This window comes from Uloborus diversus, chromosome 2 (genome assembly GCF_026930045.1).
Source record: "Uloborus diversus isolate 005 chromosome 2, Udiv.v.3.1, whole genome shotgun sequence".
NCBI classification, from domain to species: Eukaryota; Metazoa; Arthropoda; class Arachnida; order Araneae; family Uloboridae; genus Uloborus; species Uloborus diversus.
This window is the reverse complement of record NC_072732.1, coordinates 184,569,458-184,590,815: the sequence shown is the minus strand read 5'-3', so window position 1 is coordinate 184,590,815 and position 21,358 is coordinate 184,569,458. Positions and strand designations below refer to the sequence as shown.

Genomic DNA, 21,358 nt, shown 5'->3' with positions numbered 1-21,358 from the left:
AAAAAAGACGTGCAAAATATTTAATTTATTCACATATCACCATTATCAAGATAATTTAGTTTGTAATTACTAAAAATCAAGTATATTCGATTCTCATCGCTGATTAGTGTTTAATGTTAAATAATTGCAAATTTCATCACCAGAGTCAGTGGCAGATTAATCATGTCGCAGTTGCGAGGAGTCCCCATGACATTAGGGCCCCTTTCTTTTATTTAAGCCGAATTTTTCGAGGCTTACGTTCAATTAATTCCAGCAGTTCCAAATCCTCCAGCATAAACAAGTCGTAGTTGCGTTGTTGTCCGATGTCCGCCATTTTTAGTAGCTCGCTGTCGGAAGTTAACTCGCCGAAACCGAGGGGTTAGATTTGGAGCTGAAAAACCTGTTCATAACACGGCGTTAGCTCCAATCCGCGTTGGTTAATAACGTCAACCCTTCGATTGGCAGGTAACCCTTGGACCCCAGAGTTACTCGCGTTGGTTGATAAGAGCATTAGATTTTATATCTAAACTGAACCCTTTACCACTTGTATTAAAAACAAACAGAGCTTGAGAAGGATTTTTTTGACGTTTTTCAGAGTTTTCTTTATGCTTTAATGTTTTAGCATGCCGCCTCAATTGTGAAAATTCACTATTGCTTATAGGCACTGAACAGTTGCAAAAAGGGCAAAAAGCAGTAAAATCATCTTTTCCTTTAGTGCACCATGCACCAAATTTGTAGAATTAATGTCCTCCTGGTTCAACCACTCCACACGAAATGTTGTTAAGCGATGCGATTTCGCCATTGTAATTCCACTTATTACAACAAACTGCGTTTTAACATCACAAGGAACTAACTAGAAACGTACCGAGAACTCGGTAACTACTCGGTACTCGACCAATTTGCCGAGTACTCGGTACTCGGCCAAATTTTGATCCGATACTCGGCCAATACCGAGTAGTTGCAAAAAATTGAATATTGTCCAAGACAGATATTAAAATTTATAAAAAAGTGCAAGCATATATAATATTCTGCAATCATTTATAGAAGTCAAATTTAAATTTTGAGAATAATGAAGTTTGTAATGCTTCAATGGAATAAATCTCTATTTTAATGTCCCCAAAGTAAATAAAACTTATTTATTAAAAATTGTGCAAAAAAAGTAAGTATAGAAAATATGGAATTTTTATACTAAAAATGGATTTTTGCTAAAAACAAAAATTAGTTATAAGAATTATAAAAATACCTTTGCTTAAAAAATAAAAGGAAATAAAACAACGTTAAAAACACATTACAGACATGTGCTATAGCATTACAAGGAATTCCTTTTTCAATGCACAAAGTGTGAGCTCGTGGCTTTAAAAGCATTCGACATAAGTCGGATTCTTTTGTCATATGTCTTTACATTCTTTAGCTCACATTTTATGCACTGAAAAAGTTGTTCCTTATATTGCAGAAACACATGTCGTCAGTGTTCCTGCACATTTGTTTTATTTGCTTTTAAAAATTATTTATGTTTGGCAGACTATAACTATAATTGGTATAATTTGTTTTAATTCCAACTTGATTCATACCTTTTGTTTATGTATTTTTAATTTTAAATATAATTTTTTTGTAAAATTTTTGACATAAACAAAATTTTTTAAACAATGCGTGATTAAATTTCAGCAGGAATTTAGTTTTAAAAACTATTATATATACAAGGAGGTCTATACAACTATTCCAATAAGTTAAAAATTCATCACGTGTGTCGGTGGTCTTTTCCAAAATTCCACATAAAGAAAAGATTGCAAAAAGAAAATTAGAACATTCCAATCAGAAAATGCACTGAATGCAAAAATATACCAACGAAAACCATGATGGAAAACAAAACAAATGGCTGTTGCCCACCCCCCCAAATGCAAAATTCTAAAACCAACTTCAGCATTAGTTCTCGAAACTCGAGAGTGAAGTCACATTGTGTAGCCAATGACAGAAGATGCCTGTTGCAGAATTTAGTCAGTTGAGTTTTTTAATTTGAAATTCGTTTGGGCACGTACTTTCAGCGAAAAATCCGATGTCATAAAGTTTATTTACCGTTATTTTTCAAAGATATATATGGTATTAAACGGGAATATAGGAAATATAAGACACTTCTGAAAAATATAGGAAATATAGGACAATTTTGATGCTTTTTTTTTGAAAATATAGGAAATATAGGATATATAGGACTACTTCAACCCCTGATCATTCTGTGACACCTTGTACAGATGAAAACTGGGTTAAATTTTTCTTAAGCACTAGTTACTGACTAAAGTTTTCCAAATCAGCAATATTAAAAGATACTTACTTGCAGGCTAGCCTATATCCACTGATAATAGATGTGGGATGGATTTTGCACTTGACAAGCTCATCAGCGTTTTTTAGTAATTCTGCTGCTATCAAAACCTTTCAAAATATAATTGAAAATTATTCTATGGACTTTATTATGTTAAACATACATGTATAAGACATTTTAACTCCAAGACAAAGATTGTAAACACCTACAAGAAATATGACACATAACAAGAAGCAAAAGAACAGTGGCAGAGAGAATTCAAAGAATGATCAATTTTAGAAGTTCAAACAAAAATTTCCAAAATAAATAAGCAGTAAAGAAGTACTCCAATATTGTAAGCTTATTTTCTAAACAGGTATAGACAAAAGAAAAAAGTTACCATTGTATCAGAAAGCATCTAGCCTAAGTAGCGAACTTAAGACACTGGGCGCGATATTTGGCATGCATCTTGCATTTCCACCCTTTTTTGCTTTTACGTAATTGTTTCTTCTTTTGGAAAAGAAAAAGATGTACATGGAGGGGGCTAAAGCTCTGTTTCCGACTTTGATGGTGTTCGAAAATCATCCACCATTTTTTCTTTGTTTAGGGAGTGGCAAATTAAAAGAAAGGGAAGAAATTCCGGCTAATGCTGGATTCACTGCACAATTTTGCCTTTGATACCTTATCTAACTACCTTATCTCAGGATAGGCATGTAGCACAATGGCCTTGCTGATTGAAACTAAAATAAACTTCAGCCTATTTTGTAACTAAGTCAGCAATCCAAACTTTTCTTGAAATACATAAGCATTATAAGAAACAAATAATGAAATAAGTAAATCTTTTTGTTATATGGTGCATGATGTTGTTACAGTGTTCCTACCCCAAAATTAAAATCAAAATAAAGCACTTTAAAAGCAATCTATTTTTTCTCCAAGTAGGATTTTTCCAAAAAAAAAAAATAAATAAATAAAAAATACCACAAATTTAAGATTGTTTCTATTTTGATATAACCATTTAAAACACCAGCATACAAATAATGATTAGTATTTAACTAATGAAACATTCAAAAACTAAATCATTCTTTTTTTCAATCATTTTTCATTAAAGTCATACTTTGACTATGAACAACTTTTATGGATTCCTCATATATATATATATATATATATATATATATATATATATATATATATATATATATATATAGAAAAATCATTATAATGCTAAAATAACAAAATATGATAAAAATATATGAATAATAAATCAAAAGTTTTTAGGCAAGTTTAAGTTTTAAAATTTTATATTAATGATAGCTGCATTGCCTGGCTTTGCACGGTCTACCTCGAAAATAAAAAGTTATGTGAAGTGATGCATGTTTAACAATCAGGCTTCAATTAGAGGAGGAAAAAAAAAAAACTAAAATTTCCTGTCCAAATAATCAGTTTTAAAGAGAAGGAGAGGGAGAGAAAATGTCAAATCAAAAACTCCCAAACAAATTAAAACGCAACTTTCCTGATTATATTCTGCTGGCGGTAAAAAAAAAGAAGATAAATCGCCAAATAATAATCAAACGGAACAATTTTTAACTCAAAACAAAAACAGAATTTTATTTCATCGCAGTCGAGGAGAAAAAGTGGCAACCTTCTGAAACTTTATTCAAGCCAATTTAAAATGAGATCGCACAAACAATAATTTTCCGATATGAAAAGAGTTAACCCATTAAGCGCCAAGTCTCCCCTTTTGGGAACCTTCAATTAATATTTTTTTAAATGAATGATAGAGAACCAAACTTTATTCCTAATTTTTTCAAAAAGGTTTGGAAAGGTTTTTGCATTACACGGGAAAAAAATTCCCTAAAAATAATTAATGCGAGTGTAGGAAATTCGAAACATGAAATATGAAGCTCAATAGACCTTTTTTCAAATCACAACAAACAGGGGCCAAGAAAAACAATTTAAAGGCGTTTTATTGGACTTTATTTACTGAAGTCCCAAAATGGGAGACTTGGCGTGTTCTGATTAGGAGAGCTAGTCATGCCTAACCCATTCTGCATGAATGAACTCTCCCCTTTTTTCCTGTGGAAGCAACAGCCCCCTTTGTATTTCTCCACTGTAAACACTCTTTTGTTGTTCAAGATCAAAAGCAGGCACTTTTATCAAAACAAGTGACATTCCACTTGTTTAGAAAAAAGTTCTAGAATAACAGGGGTGCTATTCCTCCCTAAGGAAGATGACGCATCTCTCTGAATTTCTACAGATCACGAAAGGGATTCCTGTAAAAGATCAAAATTCCCTTTAAAACTATTCCTCCCCCCATAAAAACATTTCCCTCCCCTCGCCCTTGAGGGCTCCCCCTTCAATAAGGAAGGTTGAATTTCAATAGAGAAATTTCTTCACTTTTTTTTTGAAATCAAATATATAGGTAGTTAGAATTTTCGACTTTGCTACGAGCTTCAAACAATATTAAAATAATACTTTTAAGCTTAAAACAAGAAGATGAGTGCAGTATCACTTGTTAGTGAATTGCCAAATTCTGTTCAGATAGTTGAGAAAAATTTGTTTTTATTTAAATCGCTTAGATCACAGATAATGCGATAACTGTCTCAATTTACACTTTTTCAATTTATCGTAATTTGTTGGATGATATTGGAGAAACTATAACCGTTGATAATTCTTCAATGTCAAGCATGCTGGACATTTATTTCTAAAAACATGATGATGCATAAATCATCATACATCATCATTCGACTGCTTCATAGCATCAAATATGCTATGAAGCAGTCGAAATGTTAACTGTAAAAAAAACCTTGCCTATATTGACACAAATACACCATCATGGAGCCCAAAAATATCTTAGTTCCATTTTATAAGAGCCATTTTATATAGTGCTTTGGGTCATTGCCATTTACCGTCTCTCGATCCCCGACATGGTTAATAAAAAAAAACCTACCTCTTCTGTTTTTGTGCATGAAAATCCAAAGGTTTTTTGCTAAAAGGTAGTAAAATGTGAGGGAAAAGTTCCGTTTTGAACAAAAATGTGTAAGAAGGATTGAAACAAGAATGAAAACCTGACCTGGAGAGATGTACGGCAGAGCGGGGGGGGGGGGGGGGGGGAAGACGTCCTTATGGGGCCGAACGGCTTAAGAAATCGAAAATAGCTAGCATACTACAACTTATTAACGTTGTAAATGTACACTGCTAGCCCCTGGGGCTGGTCTCCACAGCTTTTGTTTCAAGGGGGCCCACGATTTATAGCTTTAGGTCTCATGAAAACTTAAAAGTTCTACATTTTATAGCTTGAATATGTTTAATATGCACTTAAAGTACCAATAACTAGCTGTCTTCATTACATAAAAAGGATTTTAGGGCTTTTTAATTGGATTTGGCCAGAAATTATTCAAGTATCAACATAGTGACAGGGATATGTATGTTATCCCCACTAAATGCCAAGTCTCCCATTGTGGGACCATACCATATCTCCTAGCCTAATAAATATTTTTGCAAAATTTCAGCTACATATGATTCGAGATGTGTATTGAACATCCAAACACATGAAAACTTAAGTATTTCCAATGTGGTTCATAGAGCGGCGCTTAATGGGTTAATATAGGCTTAATGATGCTTATTAATTTTTTCCCAGTAGTGTTACAGCCCTTTTTTTAATTCGAAGGAAGTGAGTAAACTCTATGTGTGTTTATCGTGGACTTTTGAATGGTGCCAAATTCAAACTAATCAGATAATTATTTTGGGTAGAAAGAGCCATTTTTGGGTCCTAAAATTAAAATTCGAACGGTTTGGTTATTTTTGGCATTCGTAAACCCACCTACGTTACTTCTAGGGTGCCCAAGTACTTCCTGCCGAATTTGGGTCAGATCTGACGAAAACTGGATTTGTATAGGGAACACACACATAAATATACAGTCGACGCTCGATATAACGACCATCTCCGTCCCAGAGAAAAAGGTCTTTATAACGAGTGGTTGTTATAAGTAGGGCTGCGGAGTCGGAAGGAAAATGGCCGACTCCGACTCCCGATTTTTTTTAAATTTTTTTAATTGTATTTTTTAAACTCCCTCTCTCCATTCAAGGGAAGGGGGGAAAACCTCTTAACAGAGATTGAAATATTAATTCCTTTTTATGAAAATTTAGCATTTTGTTTTTTATTGTAAACCCAAGACGTCATACAACGTTAGAAATTCAATTTAAAAATCAAACTTTCCAATAGTTATGAGTTAAAAAGTGAGATGACTTAAAAATCCCTTTTAAAAATTTTGAAAATGATTATCTGTAATTTGCCCCCCTTTAATGTTTAACAAATATATATTGAACAAATCGTGTGCTTTCAATTTTTGAAAGCTGTAACTTGAGAGAAAAATTTTTTTTTTCTAAATCCAAGTTCTTGAGAGGGAGTGGTTTGCCCCTGGTGACATCCATCTAGTAGATGACACCCAAAGTTAATTTCAGAGTTTATAAAAAATATAAATACTTTAATTCTGAAAATTTTCACGAATATATTTTAAATTATATTTCATCAATAAAATTTCAACGAAAATAGGGCACATATGCGTCAGGAGCTAATTTTACACAAAACGCGGCGGTATACAAATTTGTACGAATAGCTTTTACTATACCTATATTTCTTCTTCGCTAAATTTTTAATTTAAATTTTATTGGCTGCTTTAGAATTAACCTAAATATGAAGATTTTAAGATTAACTGCAATTCTTGAGTGTTGTAATCAAGAAACTTTTTACACTTATTTTGTTACATACTTTTTAGTGAGAACCAAGCTTACAGAAATAGTCTTAATAAAGAAAAAAACATTAGATTATTTCATCGAATCTTTTGGATTCGTGCTTTCGAGCCAGAACTTCTTTGAATTTGCTGATCACACTTAAACGTTTCAACCTTAGCTACAGGCGTCGACTTACTAATTTGTTAAGTTTCTTTTACTATTTTAAACCGAGATAGAACAAAACACTATATTTCTATTTTTATTTGAAAGTGATTACTTGAAAATGTTATTCAACAAAACCGTTTGCTGACAGTTGCTATTAGTTAAGTTAAAAAGCAAGCAAACTAGGGGACGGCTACAGAAAGTTTGGTAAGCATTCAAGCTAGCTGATTGCCATAATGGCAGTTATTTTCTCATTAGTATCTTTTTATACATGTAATCGAACCAATTGGTAATCAATTTTTAAAAAATGCAAGGAGAGTCAGTGAAAAGGAAAGAAAAAAAGAAGCCCGGAGTTGGAGTTGGCATGTTTTCCAACGACTCCGACTCCTTTATTCCAAAATCAGTCCGACTCCGACTCTTCGACTCCGACTCCACAGCCCTGGTTATAAGAGGTATAATTTAAAAAAATATACACAGTCATCATGCATGCCCCGTTGTTCCATAAAAAAAATGGTACTTTTTCAAACATTCCAGTTAAATGCCCAAATTATTTTTATCGTAGGAATTTTTAGAAAAATCGTGTGCAAAATACTATGACAGAACATCAAAGAAATTTTAAAGTAGAAAATATAGGGAGGAAAATGTTACACACTTACAAATCTACTACTACTACTGCTACCACTACATTTTCAGAAGATAAAACCAGAAACAGATGTTTACCTCTTTAGCAGACGTGATTTTTGCAAAACATTATTTTCCGTTTCAGGTATAGGTGATAAATTGTTTTTTTTTTTTTTTTTTGCTTTTCAGAGAAACATTTTAAAGTCCCTCGAGAACCGCAAATCTTAAAAACCGCTAGATTCAAACACCAAACTATGAACACATCTGTCAACTCCCTTTCCTCGGGAAACTGGAAACTTTTCCAACTTTCCCCCCATTTTTTTTTTTTTTTTGTGCTAGCTGCGGTAAATGGTAGCCCCCCCCCCCCCCGCACCCCCTTTCAAAGTTGGATTTGACATTGAAAACTTCAGGCAGATGTCCGTAAACAATAATCAAGGCCATTTCAAGCTACAAATTCTATTTATTGGGAAGAACACCAGAAATAGCGTCCGCTGAATTCGGTTGTTGTATTAGATTAGACGATACAGAATGGTCGTTATAACGAAGGAAAATTAACGTAGTTTTCATAGGGACAAAGTTGGGACTTTTACCACTGGTCGTTATAATGGTACGGTCTTTATAATGTGTGATCGTTATAATGAGCGTCGACTGTATTGTTTGTTTTATTTATACAGATTAAAAACTATAATATTACAAGGGAACAGAAAAAGAATATGTGCAACAGCAAAAATTCCTTGCAGAAATGTCAGAAATGGAGGGTATTTGTGTGATTGCTTGAAAATGCTCCTTTACTGAACTTGGGAGAAAAATGTGAAACAAACCAACTTCTTTGCGTAGTTTTAGTCATTGAAGAGAAACTTTGCAAAATGTGTGGAGTAATCAACAGTCCTGCTACTACATAAATGTTGGTAGGTGTGCAGTTATTGAAATAATCATTCAATCGTTGAAACATGTAGAAAAACAGGTTGTTTTATTGAGCAATTAAAAACTAAGACAAACAATTTTCCTCGCTAGTTCATTGAACTTTGGAATTTCAGTAAAAGAAATAAATAGGATTTAAAATTAAAGAGAGAAAAATGAGTTGCAAAGAGAAAAAAGAAAGAAAGAAAAAAAAAGTAAAGCACTTTACCAAAATAATTAAGATTTTTGTTCAAAATTAAGAACTTTAGAAGGCCTGTTGTGACAGGTCACTGAAATAAAGCACTTTAGAGTATTTTCAAGAACTCACGGGAACCAGGTGACCAGGAAAGTTAGCACTGGTCTTTGACATTAAAATATTTGGGACAAAAACACAAGCTCACATCGCAATATTTGACGCAATCACTCTAGTGGCCATCTTTAAGGAAAAAGGATTGAAAATAATAAAGTAGGTGAGATAAATTATTTTTTTTTTATTTTTTTTTAGCTTTTGGTGAGGAAACACCACATAATGATTAATGTATTCGCATCCCAACAGTTTTCAAGAAAGGGATCAGAGAAAATTCGGCAGAAATTCTGCACTGGATTTAGGCCCCTGTAAAGCAGCACTTGCAAATTTAGAACCTTCATACACCAACATATGCTCAGGAAATAGTAAAACCTGTGCTATCGCAGAAAAACCTTAATTAATGTGTTATTTTATTTATTACAGCCTATCAACAGCAAAACTAATCAGCACATTTCGAAATATTCCTAATAGAATATGAAATAGTATCCTAATCTTCACTTATTTCGAAATTTCCGACTCCCAGTATGACACTCTAAGAAAACTGAAGAAAAATAGTTCTTACCACAGAGGTGGTTCCATCGCCAACTTCTGTGTCCTGCAATTCTGCAAGCTGGACAAGAACTTTGGCGGCAGGGTGCTCAATCTCTAGTAGCTTCAAGATGGTGGCGCCATCATTTGTACATGTCACATCCTAAAAAATATTATGGATTATCAATATTAATACTATCCAAAAGTAATTATTTTTATCAAAAATAAGAGGTTGAAAAGTAGCTAACCCCAATATTATCCACAAGCATCTTATCCAGACCAATGGGGCCTAGCGAACTCTTTACAATGTTGGCAATAGCACATGCTGCAGTCACTGAAAATTAAAAAAAGGTAAAAGGTTATCAATAAAATAAAGTAATTGTGTTGATTTTATTCTCAACTTACTTTTTATTTTGTTCATCTAAATTTTGACATAAAAGATTTCAAACCTTTAGAAATGAATAAAATTAGAATTTTTGGTGATTATTTTTTATATTTTTAGTAAATTTAAGGAGCATAGGTACTCAACTACAACAGAATTAATCAAATTGAATACAATTCATAGTATCAACCAATAACACCGCCATAATTTTGCAGAAGAAACTTCTTGCTACGCTACAGAAAGAAAGAATTTGATCAAATGGCATACAATCGAGTTAAATGGGCCCCTTAGTTAAGTGATGATTTTCGAATATTGTGCCTAACAAGTTCTAAGCTCTTAAAAGTGGATAAAAATAGATTTATATGATAATGTCGCATATTTTCAGAAAAATTTTAAGCTTTTTCATTATTGTGTAACAATCAATGAGCTGAATTGCAATAAACTTGAATGAAAAACTACATTTCCTAACTGACCAATATTGGCAAAATACAACAACTGTGTGGTCTGTTTTCTTCTCCCATCTGCTGCAATATGTGACCTCAGTAATCCACCATGGCAGAAGTATAGTGCCTAGAAAAAGTAGTGTGCCAACTACCGCTTTTCCCCCACGATTCTTAAAGACAAATTTGCGGCAATCCACTACAGGGCAGTGCGGTTAGAGAGCGCGCTACTTTTGAGGGAGTTAACATTAGTTGTTGCGGGGAAAAATTAATGATATGTTTTAAAATATTATAATGGACACATTAAAGTCGAATATTACGAAAAAAAACTACATCTTGATAAAAACCACGGTGCAAAAGTGGTTACGGTTCAGGCAAAGAAAGTGTTTCGCTTTTCAAAGTTGACGAAGATGAGGAAAAAAAACAAGAAATGGAACTTTTTGCTCCTTCTAAAAATTTCAATAATGTAATCTGCGCCATACTCCCCTCCTCCCTGGCACTCCTGCGCAGCTTAGACTAAATTGGTCGAATATTTATCCAGATGACTGATAGCTAGAGACGTACCGAGTACTCGGTAACTACTCGGTACTCGGCATACTCGGCCAATTTACCGAGTACTCGGTACTCGGCCAAATTTTGATCAGATACTCGGCCAATACCGAGTAGTTGCAAAAAATTGAATATTGTCCAAGACAGATATTAAAATTTATAAAAAAGCACAAGCATATTTAATATTTTGCAATCATTTACAAGTCAATTTTAAATTTTGAGAATAATGAAGTTTTTAATGCTTTAATGGAATAAATCTTTATTTTAATGTCCCCAAAGTTAATAAAACTTATTTATTAAAAATCGTGCAAAAAAGGTAAGTATAGAAAATATGGAATTTTTACATTAAAAATAGATTTTTGCTACAAACAAAAATTAGTTATAAGAAATATGAAAATTCCTTTGCTTAAAAAAAAGGGAAATAAAACAACGTTAAAAGCATAGTGCAGGAACACTGCAGACATGTGTTTTGGCATTACAGGGAATTCCTTTTTCAATGCACAAAACGTGAGCTTGTAAATTTAAAGGCATCTGACAAAAGTCAGATTTTTTTCCCGAATGTCTTAACATTCTTTAGCTCACATTTTATGCACTGATAAAGACGTTCCTTGTAACGCAGAAACAGGTGTGTGAAGTGTTCCTGCACATTTGCTTTATTTGCTTTTAAAAATTATTTATGTTTGGCGGACTAGAACTAAAATAGATTGGTATAGTTTGTCTTAATTCCAACTTGATTAATCATACCTTTTATTTATTTCTTTTTAATTTTAAAAAGAATTTTTTTGTAAAATTTTTGACATAAACAAAATTTTTTAAATAATGCGAAATTAAATTTCATCCGGAGTTTAGTTTTAAAAACTTCTATATAGACAAAGAGGTCTATAATACTATTCCAATAAGTTCAAAATTGATCACGTGTGTGTCAGTAGTTCTTCTCAAAACATATTTGGTACTTTTTAACTCGGCCTAGTAGTGAAATGCCGAGTACTCGGTAACTCGGTACTCGGCCGAGTAGTGAAAGGCCGAGTACTCGGTACTCGGCTACTCGGCCAAAGTGCTACTCGGTACGTCTTTACTGATAGCTTTAATTAAATTGCTGATTTAGTTATGGCGGACTCCTCCCCCTCACAAAGAGCGACAGAGCACTCCCCCCTCCCCCCAAAATTTCTGAAGCCCCACCGCATCCAAAAAAATTCCCCATCAAGATTGAAAAAATTTTTAAACACCGTTTAAAGTTTTATGGTTTAGTCTGCCCCCTGACCAGAGACCCCCCCCCCCCACCTTGACATCCCTGCTTTACTTTAGTTGATAAAATTAATTGCTGGAATATTTACTTTTCAAGGTGGCCGATTTTGAAAATTGCAGATGGTTTAGCTATGGGTGTTCCCCCCCCCCTCTCATGAGCGACAGCACGACATATCCCTAACCCCTAAATTTAAGAAGTACCCCAGCTCCTAGAAATGCTTATCCCCCCAAACTACAACTTCCATCCTTTTAGAGCACCCTTTATAAAAATTTTAATGGCATAAGCAGAGCCACACACCCACCCCTCCAATTAGAATTAAATTACTAAAATATTTACTTATTGAGATGGACGGCTGCTTTTCTACATTGCAGAAACTAATATGCAGATAGTTAATCTATGGATGTTTCCCAACGGTGATAGTCCCCCCCCCCCAAATTTTCGGAGCATCTCCCCTAGTGTGTCATTTTTCGATGAGACTAAAATCCTTTTAAAACATCTTCTATAAAAATGTCAGCACTGACATTACACCACTTGGTGTAGGGTCAGGTGGGGTGAAATGGGACGGATTTTGTCTATTTTTTAAAATGATGCCATTTGCAAATCCATAAACTTTTTTTTGTACTTTTTAAAAAATTTCTTCTTTACATCTGGTTCTTCCCTTTTAATTTAAGCTGCTTCTCATTGAAATTTGTTGTCATTGACAATCTGAAAATTGCAATTAAAGTGTCTGACCATTTCACCCCACGGTGGGGTGAAATGGGTCACAGCAATAGAAACAAACAATAACTGAGAAATTATTACAAAAACACTTACAATAGCTGAAAGAAATTGTTTCCAAAGAACCATTTATTTATTTTAATTTGATCAACACCAAATTATTTTGAACTAAAACTCAAAAATATAATGTCCACAACAATTGAATTCTGCTCGTTCAATTTCTTCAGAATTTGACATCTAGAAACAATGTCTGTTTCTTCTTACTCAGGAAAGATGTAGGAGTTGGCTTTTCGTAGAAAATTTACGCTGTTGTAATCCTGGTCATTGACTTCTGTCAAGTTATCAACAAATTCTTTTGATGACTTCTTGCCCTTGTAATTGTATTAGACAAGAGCCCACTTCCCAGGCGTTGGCTCTTGCATAAGTAATTCAGACATTTCTTCATCCAAGAGTTGGGTTTCATTTGGTTGCTGCTTCTTAGAAGATGTCCTGGCTCTTACTTTCGTGAGCAATTCTGGTTTCCTCTAACATAAGTGGCATACCTATGCCAAGAGTGCCACAATTTCATTTTTCAGAATTGGTCTTTATGAAATCCTTAGCAACAATGATTGTATCTTTCTATCAAATGGGAAACCACACTTTGTCGAACTGAAGCAATACGTCTTTCTTCTTCACTTAGCATTGTACCTCCACCCGAACCTTTTCGACTTTGTGTGTCGGAGACCTATCTCCTCACTGTTTCTCTTGCCATATATTTTCTTGCAGCTGCAAGAATTGCTAAACCACCTTCAACTTCAATCAGTGCAGCCTCTAAATCAGGGTCTGAATATTTCTTTTCCCTTTTTCTTACATACACCCCAGGCATTTTCATTGAATAAATAAAAAAATTTAATTAGGAAATAGTAGGCAGGTAATAGATTGTAAATATGGATGGCAAGTTTAGTTTTTGAATTCTACACATTAATTGCACATACAGGGTCCATTATGAAAGTAATGAGCATAATGTTATTGTGACGTGACGATAGATGGCAGCACAGTAAAACCGGCTGGGAAATGTGGTGCGGGATATGCCCTTTCAATGCATCCAGTCGTCAGTTGCTTTCGAGCAGTGTGAGCGGAGGTAAGAGCCTCCGCTTGAAGTTTGTTTTCAACTTTTGTAACATAACGCAATGGAGCGTTCGCTTGAACAATGATACGCCATAAAGTTTTGAGTGAGGTTTGGAAAAAATGCAACTAAAACATTCTAGATGCTGCAAAAAGCCTTCAAGGACGATTGCATTTCAAGATCACAGTCTGGGAAGTGGCACAAGGCATTCAAAGAGAGCCAGGAGGAGGTTGCCGACGAACCCCACATGGGTGCAAGTTTGGTGATGTGTTCAAGACGGAAAATATTTTCAGTCCCCCCCCCCCCCGCATGCAGGCTTACGGAAAAATTTATATGCATAAATGTTGTAGATTTTAACAATGCCAGTTTTGAAATCTGTGTTTGATTTAAATTTTAAGCCTTTAAATTGTATTATTTAAGCGTATTGACATCATGATTCCAAAAAACCTAAAATCCGGCAATAAGGGAGGGGGTTTGGGGGCTCTCCTCCAGAAATTTTTTCAAATTGAAGTCTAAAAAACGTTATGGCAGGCCATTTTGGTAAAGTTTAGGGAAAGGAGGGGTTCAGGGACTCTTACATCAATTATTTCAAACTGATAGTCTCAAACTCACAATATTGGGCAACCTTCAAAAATATTAGAGAAAGAGTGGGGGGAGGGCGCTCCCCGAAATTAAAGCTTTAAAAACGAAATTGTACTCTATCTTTCATAACGTTTATACGCTTTTTGAATGCACTTGAAGGGATGGAGTTCAGGAACTTTCCTTCGGCAATATTTCCGAATTGAAGTTCTAAAAACGCAATTTTAGACAATGTTGGATAATATTAGGGGTACAAGCATTCGCAGCTCCCCACCATTAGTTTCTGCCGATCGTAAATATTTTTATTGTAGCAATAAAATCGCTTAGAACATAGGATTTTCATTTTTGCGATATAAGTCAGTTCTGATCGGAAAGTCTACCCAAGGTAGCGCCAACAAACCAGAAAAGAAAGAAAGGTGGGGGAAGGGTATGGCCGAATAATGATAATGAACTCGCACCATTACCCCTCAGTCTTCATTTAAAAAAGAAATTCTTTTATAAGATAGCTGGTGTGAAATTAGCAATAAAAAATCGCTTCAGTGAAGTAGATATATTTTTTAAAGAGTACCCTTTACAATATTCATTAATTAAAAAAAGAAATACAGGAACTGAATACTAACCCCAGGCAGGGTCCCCGAATGACATCCCTCTTAAGGCACTCAAATATAGCCTAAAGTGGCGTTTTAAATATTTCAGCATCAAAAAATTTTCGGAAGAGAACTCCTGAACCGCTTCCTCGAGTTCACACAAATGTCAATTCAATTTTTAAGGCTTCAGTTTCGAAATTTTTTTGTAGGAATAATACCCCTCTTACCTATAAACATGACTTATGACCGCCTAAAAATTTTAATACTTTAATTTTGGAAACTTTTTGAAAGAATCTTCCTACACCCTTCCCCTGTAAGTCATCCAAAGATAACCCAAAACTAAGCTCTTAAAATTTCAGAAACAGAAATATTTCGGGCTGGGGTGTGGAATACCCTCTCTCCTCTCATTGAGTTTACTAAACGCAGTGTAATTTTTTGTTTAAGATTTATTTTTCTATTGAGAGAGCAACTCCCCTCCACACATCGCCGAAGACAACCCAAAGTTTTAAGACTTCAATTTCGAAAATGTTTCAAGAAAGACCCCTGAATTCCCTAACTCTTATCTCACTCAAAAATAGCCAAAATAGTAGTTCAATACTTCAGCACAGAGAAATTTTTGGGGAGAGAGACTCCCTTTCCCGAACTCCTTCCCCTAAGTTCACTAAATTTGTGGTTTCCTCTTTTCATTACCGAAGATTTAAGAATTTTAATTTTAAAACTTATTGAGAGAAAGTCTTCGAATTTCCTCTTCTTAAGTCTTCCAAAGATTACCTAAAGCTGAGTACTGAATACTTCAGCTTTGAATATTTTTTGGAAAAGGGGAACCCCGAACCCCAAGACGGTCTAAAGTTGAGCTTTTAAAAATCCAGTTTCGGAATTTCGTCTAAAGAGAGCCCCGTCCTCTAGACATTGCCAAAGAGAGCCTAAAGGTTTAAGACTTCAATTACAAACATTTTTCGGGAAAGGGTTCCAAATGCCCTTTCACTTAAGTCATTTAAGTATAGCCTCAAATAGTTTTTAATACATCAGCTACAAAACATTTTCATGTTAGATCACCGAAACCATCTCTCATAAAGTCATCAAAGATTGCCTAAATTAGTGTTTTTAGACTCCAGTTTTCGATTTTTATTTAAAACCTCTCCCTCCCCATTTTTACATCATTAAAGATGGCTTAAAACTTGGACTTTTAAATTTTTAAGAGTTTGCAGAGGAGAAATATTGAACCACTCCTAGCTTCAAAAATGGCTTTAAATTCAGTTTTTCGATATTTTATATTGGAGTCCTTTAGTAGTCCCCCCCCCCTCTTAGATTGTCCAAAATATAAACGTTTTAAGACCTCAGTATCGTGGGTTAATTTGCGGACTTATCTTTGCAAGAGCAATGTTTTTTCGCAAACTTGTGCTCCCATTCTTTTTTTTCCCTTTCCTTTCTCTCTCTGCTCCCTCCTCCCCATATTCCATTCTTGATTCAATGATATTGGACTTTAGTGATTCCTCAAGTCTTTGTCAAAAATGCAGGAACGGTTGCCCATCGGTGTTTCCAACCAGCTTGAAATTCCCCCCCCCCCCCCGATTATTTCCAAAATTCCCATTTTCATTAAAATCTTCAAAATCCCTGATAGTTTCCGTTTTACCTGGTATGTGGACGCCCTTTGCTGTGGTGAAAACATTTCTTCTTGTCAGCAATCACTCTCGACCGGTGATTCAGATTCAACTCTTAAGACATTTTAAGAGCGTACATTATTTTCATTTATGCGTGTAAAGTTTGCAAAAAAAAAAACCCCGCAAATGAAAAAAACGAAAGGATGATCAGTTAGAGCCGATTATTTTGAAAAATCAGGGAGAATAGTGAGCAACTGTGCGGTTTGCAATGCAGCGAGTTGGAAATAACAGAGCTACATCTAAAAAAAAAGTCAATTGGCGCGAGTCTAGAAGCCACTCCTCTAAAACCACGTTGCAAACAAAACAAGCCCATGGCGGAAAACCGAGAGAACGTCGATGTAAATTCGTGGTTATGGAACGGTCCAGTAAATGAAGCATATTTTTCAAACACAGAAATTTTCTTTTTTAAGTAAAAACTGAAAGGAAGTCATCGAATTTCTTTCCATCCCGACCTCCGTCTCAGAAATTTTGTCCAAGATGGAAATCCGTCCTGGGACGGAAGGTCTTGCACCCATGGAACCCCATTATGGATGCCCCCCCCCCCCGGTGATCTCTCACCACCTTACAGTCCCTACTTAGCTTCATGTGACTTCTTTTTGTTTCCGCGACTCAAGAGAGAGAGAGAGAAGAAAGGAAAACATTGGGGAACCTTGGGTAACATCCAACACCATGTTACAACATTCCTGAGAGGCATTTCCTTGGAAGAGTTTCAGGGTGCCTTTCAGGCGTAGCAAACACGTCTCCGCAAGTGTATTGATGCAGGAGGAATGTATTTTGAAGAATATTGAACATTTGTACAAATTACGATCAATAAATATATTTTGCCAGTAAATGCTCATTACTTTCATAATAGACCCTGTATTTTATTTTTGTTACATTAAAAAATCTTCTAAATTTCTGTTTAAGACATATTTATGGATTTTAAAAGCCAATTTACTCTCATTATGAATTAAAATTCGCTAAGCCTAACTATGCCCCATTTCACCCCACCACATAAAAATAGCAACAAAAGAAGAAATTGATTATTTTCCTACCTGTTTTTTGCAAATTGTAGATGAAAGTCTGTTCTAACTGATAACACTTGAGAATTTCAAGAGAAAAAAATGTACAGCAAGATTTTAAGAAGTTTTTCAGGCTTCCTAAAAATTCACATGTGACTTGAGAAACAAAATGTCAGTGTAGTGCTCCCCAGCAATTTACACAGAAACTTTTTAAAAACCAGAATTGTAGTTAAAAAGCACCTCATAACTTGTGTAAAGTTTGAGAAAAATTTAGCCAGAACAAAAATTTTTATTAATAAAAATACACAGCATGAACCATTTCATCCCACCTGACCCTAATTTCTGCCATGAGCCATCAACCCACGCAATTCTTCAAAAATCCACTTTTGAAATTTTACTACCTAGGTTTTTTTTTTTTTTTTCCCCCATGAAGGAAGAAAAGGCACACCAATTTCTCCAATGAAATATCTGCTGAAATAAAGTAAAATACGAAGCTATTGTGGCTAAAAACACTAGTTCTAAAGTTTCAATAAATTATTTTTAAAAAAATTGCTAGAAAAACTTATAGTGTACTATATTTTTTAGAAAGGAGTCATGTAATGTTTGTGTGACTTTGAAAAATAAATTAACACCCATGACACACTGTAGAACTTATTAGATTTGATCTTTTAAGTTGAAATAAGCTTGACCTGAAAAACGCAGCTTTTAACCTGTGAAATTATAAGTAATCGCCGATTTAAAACGGGGATTGAGAAACATAGCATGCTCCCTGGGCGCAGCGCTATCTGGATTTTTTTCAGATTCGACCTCACTTTTTGTCCGAGGATCCGGCACACTATATTCTTTCTAGGCACTATAGCAGAAATATGAACAAACTTGGAAACGCATCAACACACCTAAACTGAGATTTCGCCAAATTCTTTTTCAATATTTGGTAAAATTCACTCTAAATGTTGCTAATCTTTTAACTGACATAATGCTGAAAGCTTGTTTTTTCCCCAAAACATTTACCCAGAATTTGTATTAACCTATAGATTATTTTGGCAAAGGTAGCAAGCAGGTCTCTCATTTAGCGAGTCAAAAAGTGCCCTCATGAGGCAAACAAAGATCTAATATTGCACTCTTCAGCTTTTAATTAAAAAAATATTGTTATGAAACCCCCCTCCCCTCTACTCTCATGGAAAATCTTCGTTGACAGCTTGACATGGCCGCAAAATTTTATTAAAATATGTTACTGATTACACACGTTTTCTTTGTCATTCAGAAGCATCAAAAATGCACAACACAGCAGAAAATATGTCAGCATTTAAAGCAATTAATTTTTTTTTTTAACCTACAGGAGCGTTTACTTCCGTAAAAGGTAATCGCACCTGCAAATGTATGATCAAAGTAGCATGGAAATTTTAATATTTTATAATATTTTCACGCAAGTTCTACACATTTTTAATGATTAGAGGTGTGAAATTCGAAGGGAAAAGCAAAAAAATGATGGAAATTAAAGCACGTGGGGTATGTCTACATGCCGGCTACAAAGAGATGATTCTCATTCAATACTCTATGGATGAAATTAAACTCACCATTCTGGGTACGAACGGGTTGACCAGTTGATCTTGCCCCACCAAGATGAAGCATACCAGCAGTTGACATTTTGATTTTGAATTGAATAGTTAAGTACGTAAATTGTTAAATTCCCGAACGTCTAAACACGGAATTTGGGAGCGGAGTGGAAGTTGAAGTAGCTGGATAGATTGATTAAAATGTTGTAAAGAGTCACGCAAAGTATGGAGTGAAACTTTTCATGCACAAGAACAGTCAAGACTAGAGTCCCTATATGAAAACGTAGTTTTCAGAGTTGCGACAACGCGGCATCATTTTCCTATTGGTCGAAGACCGCCTGAGGCAGTGTTTCTTCTTCTCCCGTTGGATTAACATGGAGCGTATGCATTGAGCGAGCGTATGACAGTGCTGTGGAAAAACCCAGAATCTGGAAAATTAAAGGTGAGTCCAAGATTTTAATGCTCATATAACTGTTCTACAATGTTCAAATTATACGTGTGTAGCTTTACTTGAGTGAGTCCATTCCTATTTCTTTAACTATCGCGTAATTATATCAAGAACATGTGTTCCGGTGTGCTAAAATTCCCTTCTGACACTTTATTTGGGTCTTTTATAGTTAGTTTTCCTGTTAAATCGATTATTCCAATCACAACGTTATTGAAAAACAACACTTTAAGACAAGGCAAAAGTTGAAATTGTTTAAATTAAATTTTTTTAACGATAGATCTCTGTATTCGGTTTGGCGCGATCAATTTCGTGCTTGGCGACGAGTGGAAGTAAACAAAATATACACTTGTGATGTACGTGAGGATGTCTTAACTTGTGATTTGTATTATAAATGCTGTATGTTTGAGAATTTTTTTAAAAAAATAAATGTGACTTGATATTAAAACCAATTTTAACTTATGTTTTAATGTTAGGGTTTTTATTTTTCCTGATCATTGACAAAAATTGACTTATGTATCGTTTTTAATATTCCTTCAAGCTATAAAACTCCAAGTTAAATCTTTTCTTTATGCAACGTAAGTATTTACAGTGTCACATTTTTGTTTTTTGAAAGGAGATGCAGAGGAAATAAAATGCTTATAAATTAATTACAGAATTTTCAATGCTTGCTGGCAGTATCTTTTAATAACATTTAGATTTAAGGAAAAACGATTTGTTATGATTTTCTGCTAAATATTTATTTGTTAAAAATTGTAAAAAAAAATATCAATTCGATTATGAAATTAATGTCACCACATGAATTTGCCAAAGCGTTTGAGGTGGATATGAAGTAGAACACTTGCTTGATACACGGCAGTTTTTATCGATTTTTTAGATTGAGCGAGCCAATTTAAAATGTACTATTTTATTAAAAATTTAATGAATTGTAGGCAGTTTTGGTAATTTACTCTTTTTTATTCAACAAGCACGTCACTCACTGTGTGTTCCATCATAAACAGGAAACTGAGATGTTCTAAGTTCGTTTCAAGTAGTGTGTTGGTACTTTTTATTATTCTCTAATTAGGGTTTACTAATTTTTAGGTTGCCTACTTATTTCCTTTACATGCTACTCTTTCTTTATCACCTGAAAATAATTTGCATACTATCACCCCGCTTCAGGTTAGTAAAAATTTCTATTTTTATTGAGAAAATGATTTTTAAATAATTATGGCCATGATTGATACATAATTAAGTTTTAACAAATGTTGAATTAATAATGAGATGAGGACCGTTATCATGGGTTTTTGAGATTGTAAAAGTCCTCTCAGCCACAGCTCTTGTTTGTCAGAAATTAGGTACATTTAAAGTTTTGCGGGTTGAGATATATCAATACTTTTATGATAAAATGCTGAATCAAAGATTTTTTAAGTGAAACTTTTTATGCGAGGGCTTTGAAGTTATGATCCAACCTTTTTGTGTGACAAAAAGTATTGGGGATAAGCAATGTCGGTTAGAAGGAAAGCAGTGGCTTGCTTGCCTTCAGGTATTGGAGAAAACTGAGACATTACACTCTTCTCGCTTCCTTTC

General features: G+C 34.4%; 1 protein-coding gene across 1 annotated transcript in view; it reads right to left on the bottom strand.

The window, feature by feature from the left end:
• LOC129217551 (T-complex protein 1 subunit alpha-like) overlaps positions 1-19,507 on the bottom strand; it is a 50,141-nt gene extending 30,634 nt beyond the window's left edge. Inside the window, exons 1-4 of the mRNA XM_054851876.1 lie at positions 19,366-19,507; positions 9,770-9,855; positions 9,556-9,684; positions 2,306-2,403 (exon numbers count right to left, since the gene is read on the bottom strand). Coding sequence (XP_054707851.1) covers positions 2,306-2,403; positions 9,556-9,684; positions 9,770-9,855; positions 19,366-19,435 — 383 coding nt within the window. The 5' untranslated portion in view covers positions 19,436-19,507. The remainder of the gene's footprint in view (positions 1-2,305; positions 2,404-9,555; positions 9,685-9,769; positions 9,856-19,365) is intronic.
• Between the last annotated feature and the right edge of the window lie 1,851 nt (positions 19,508-21,358).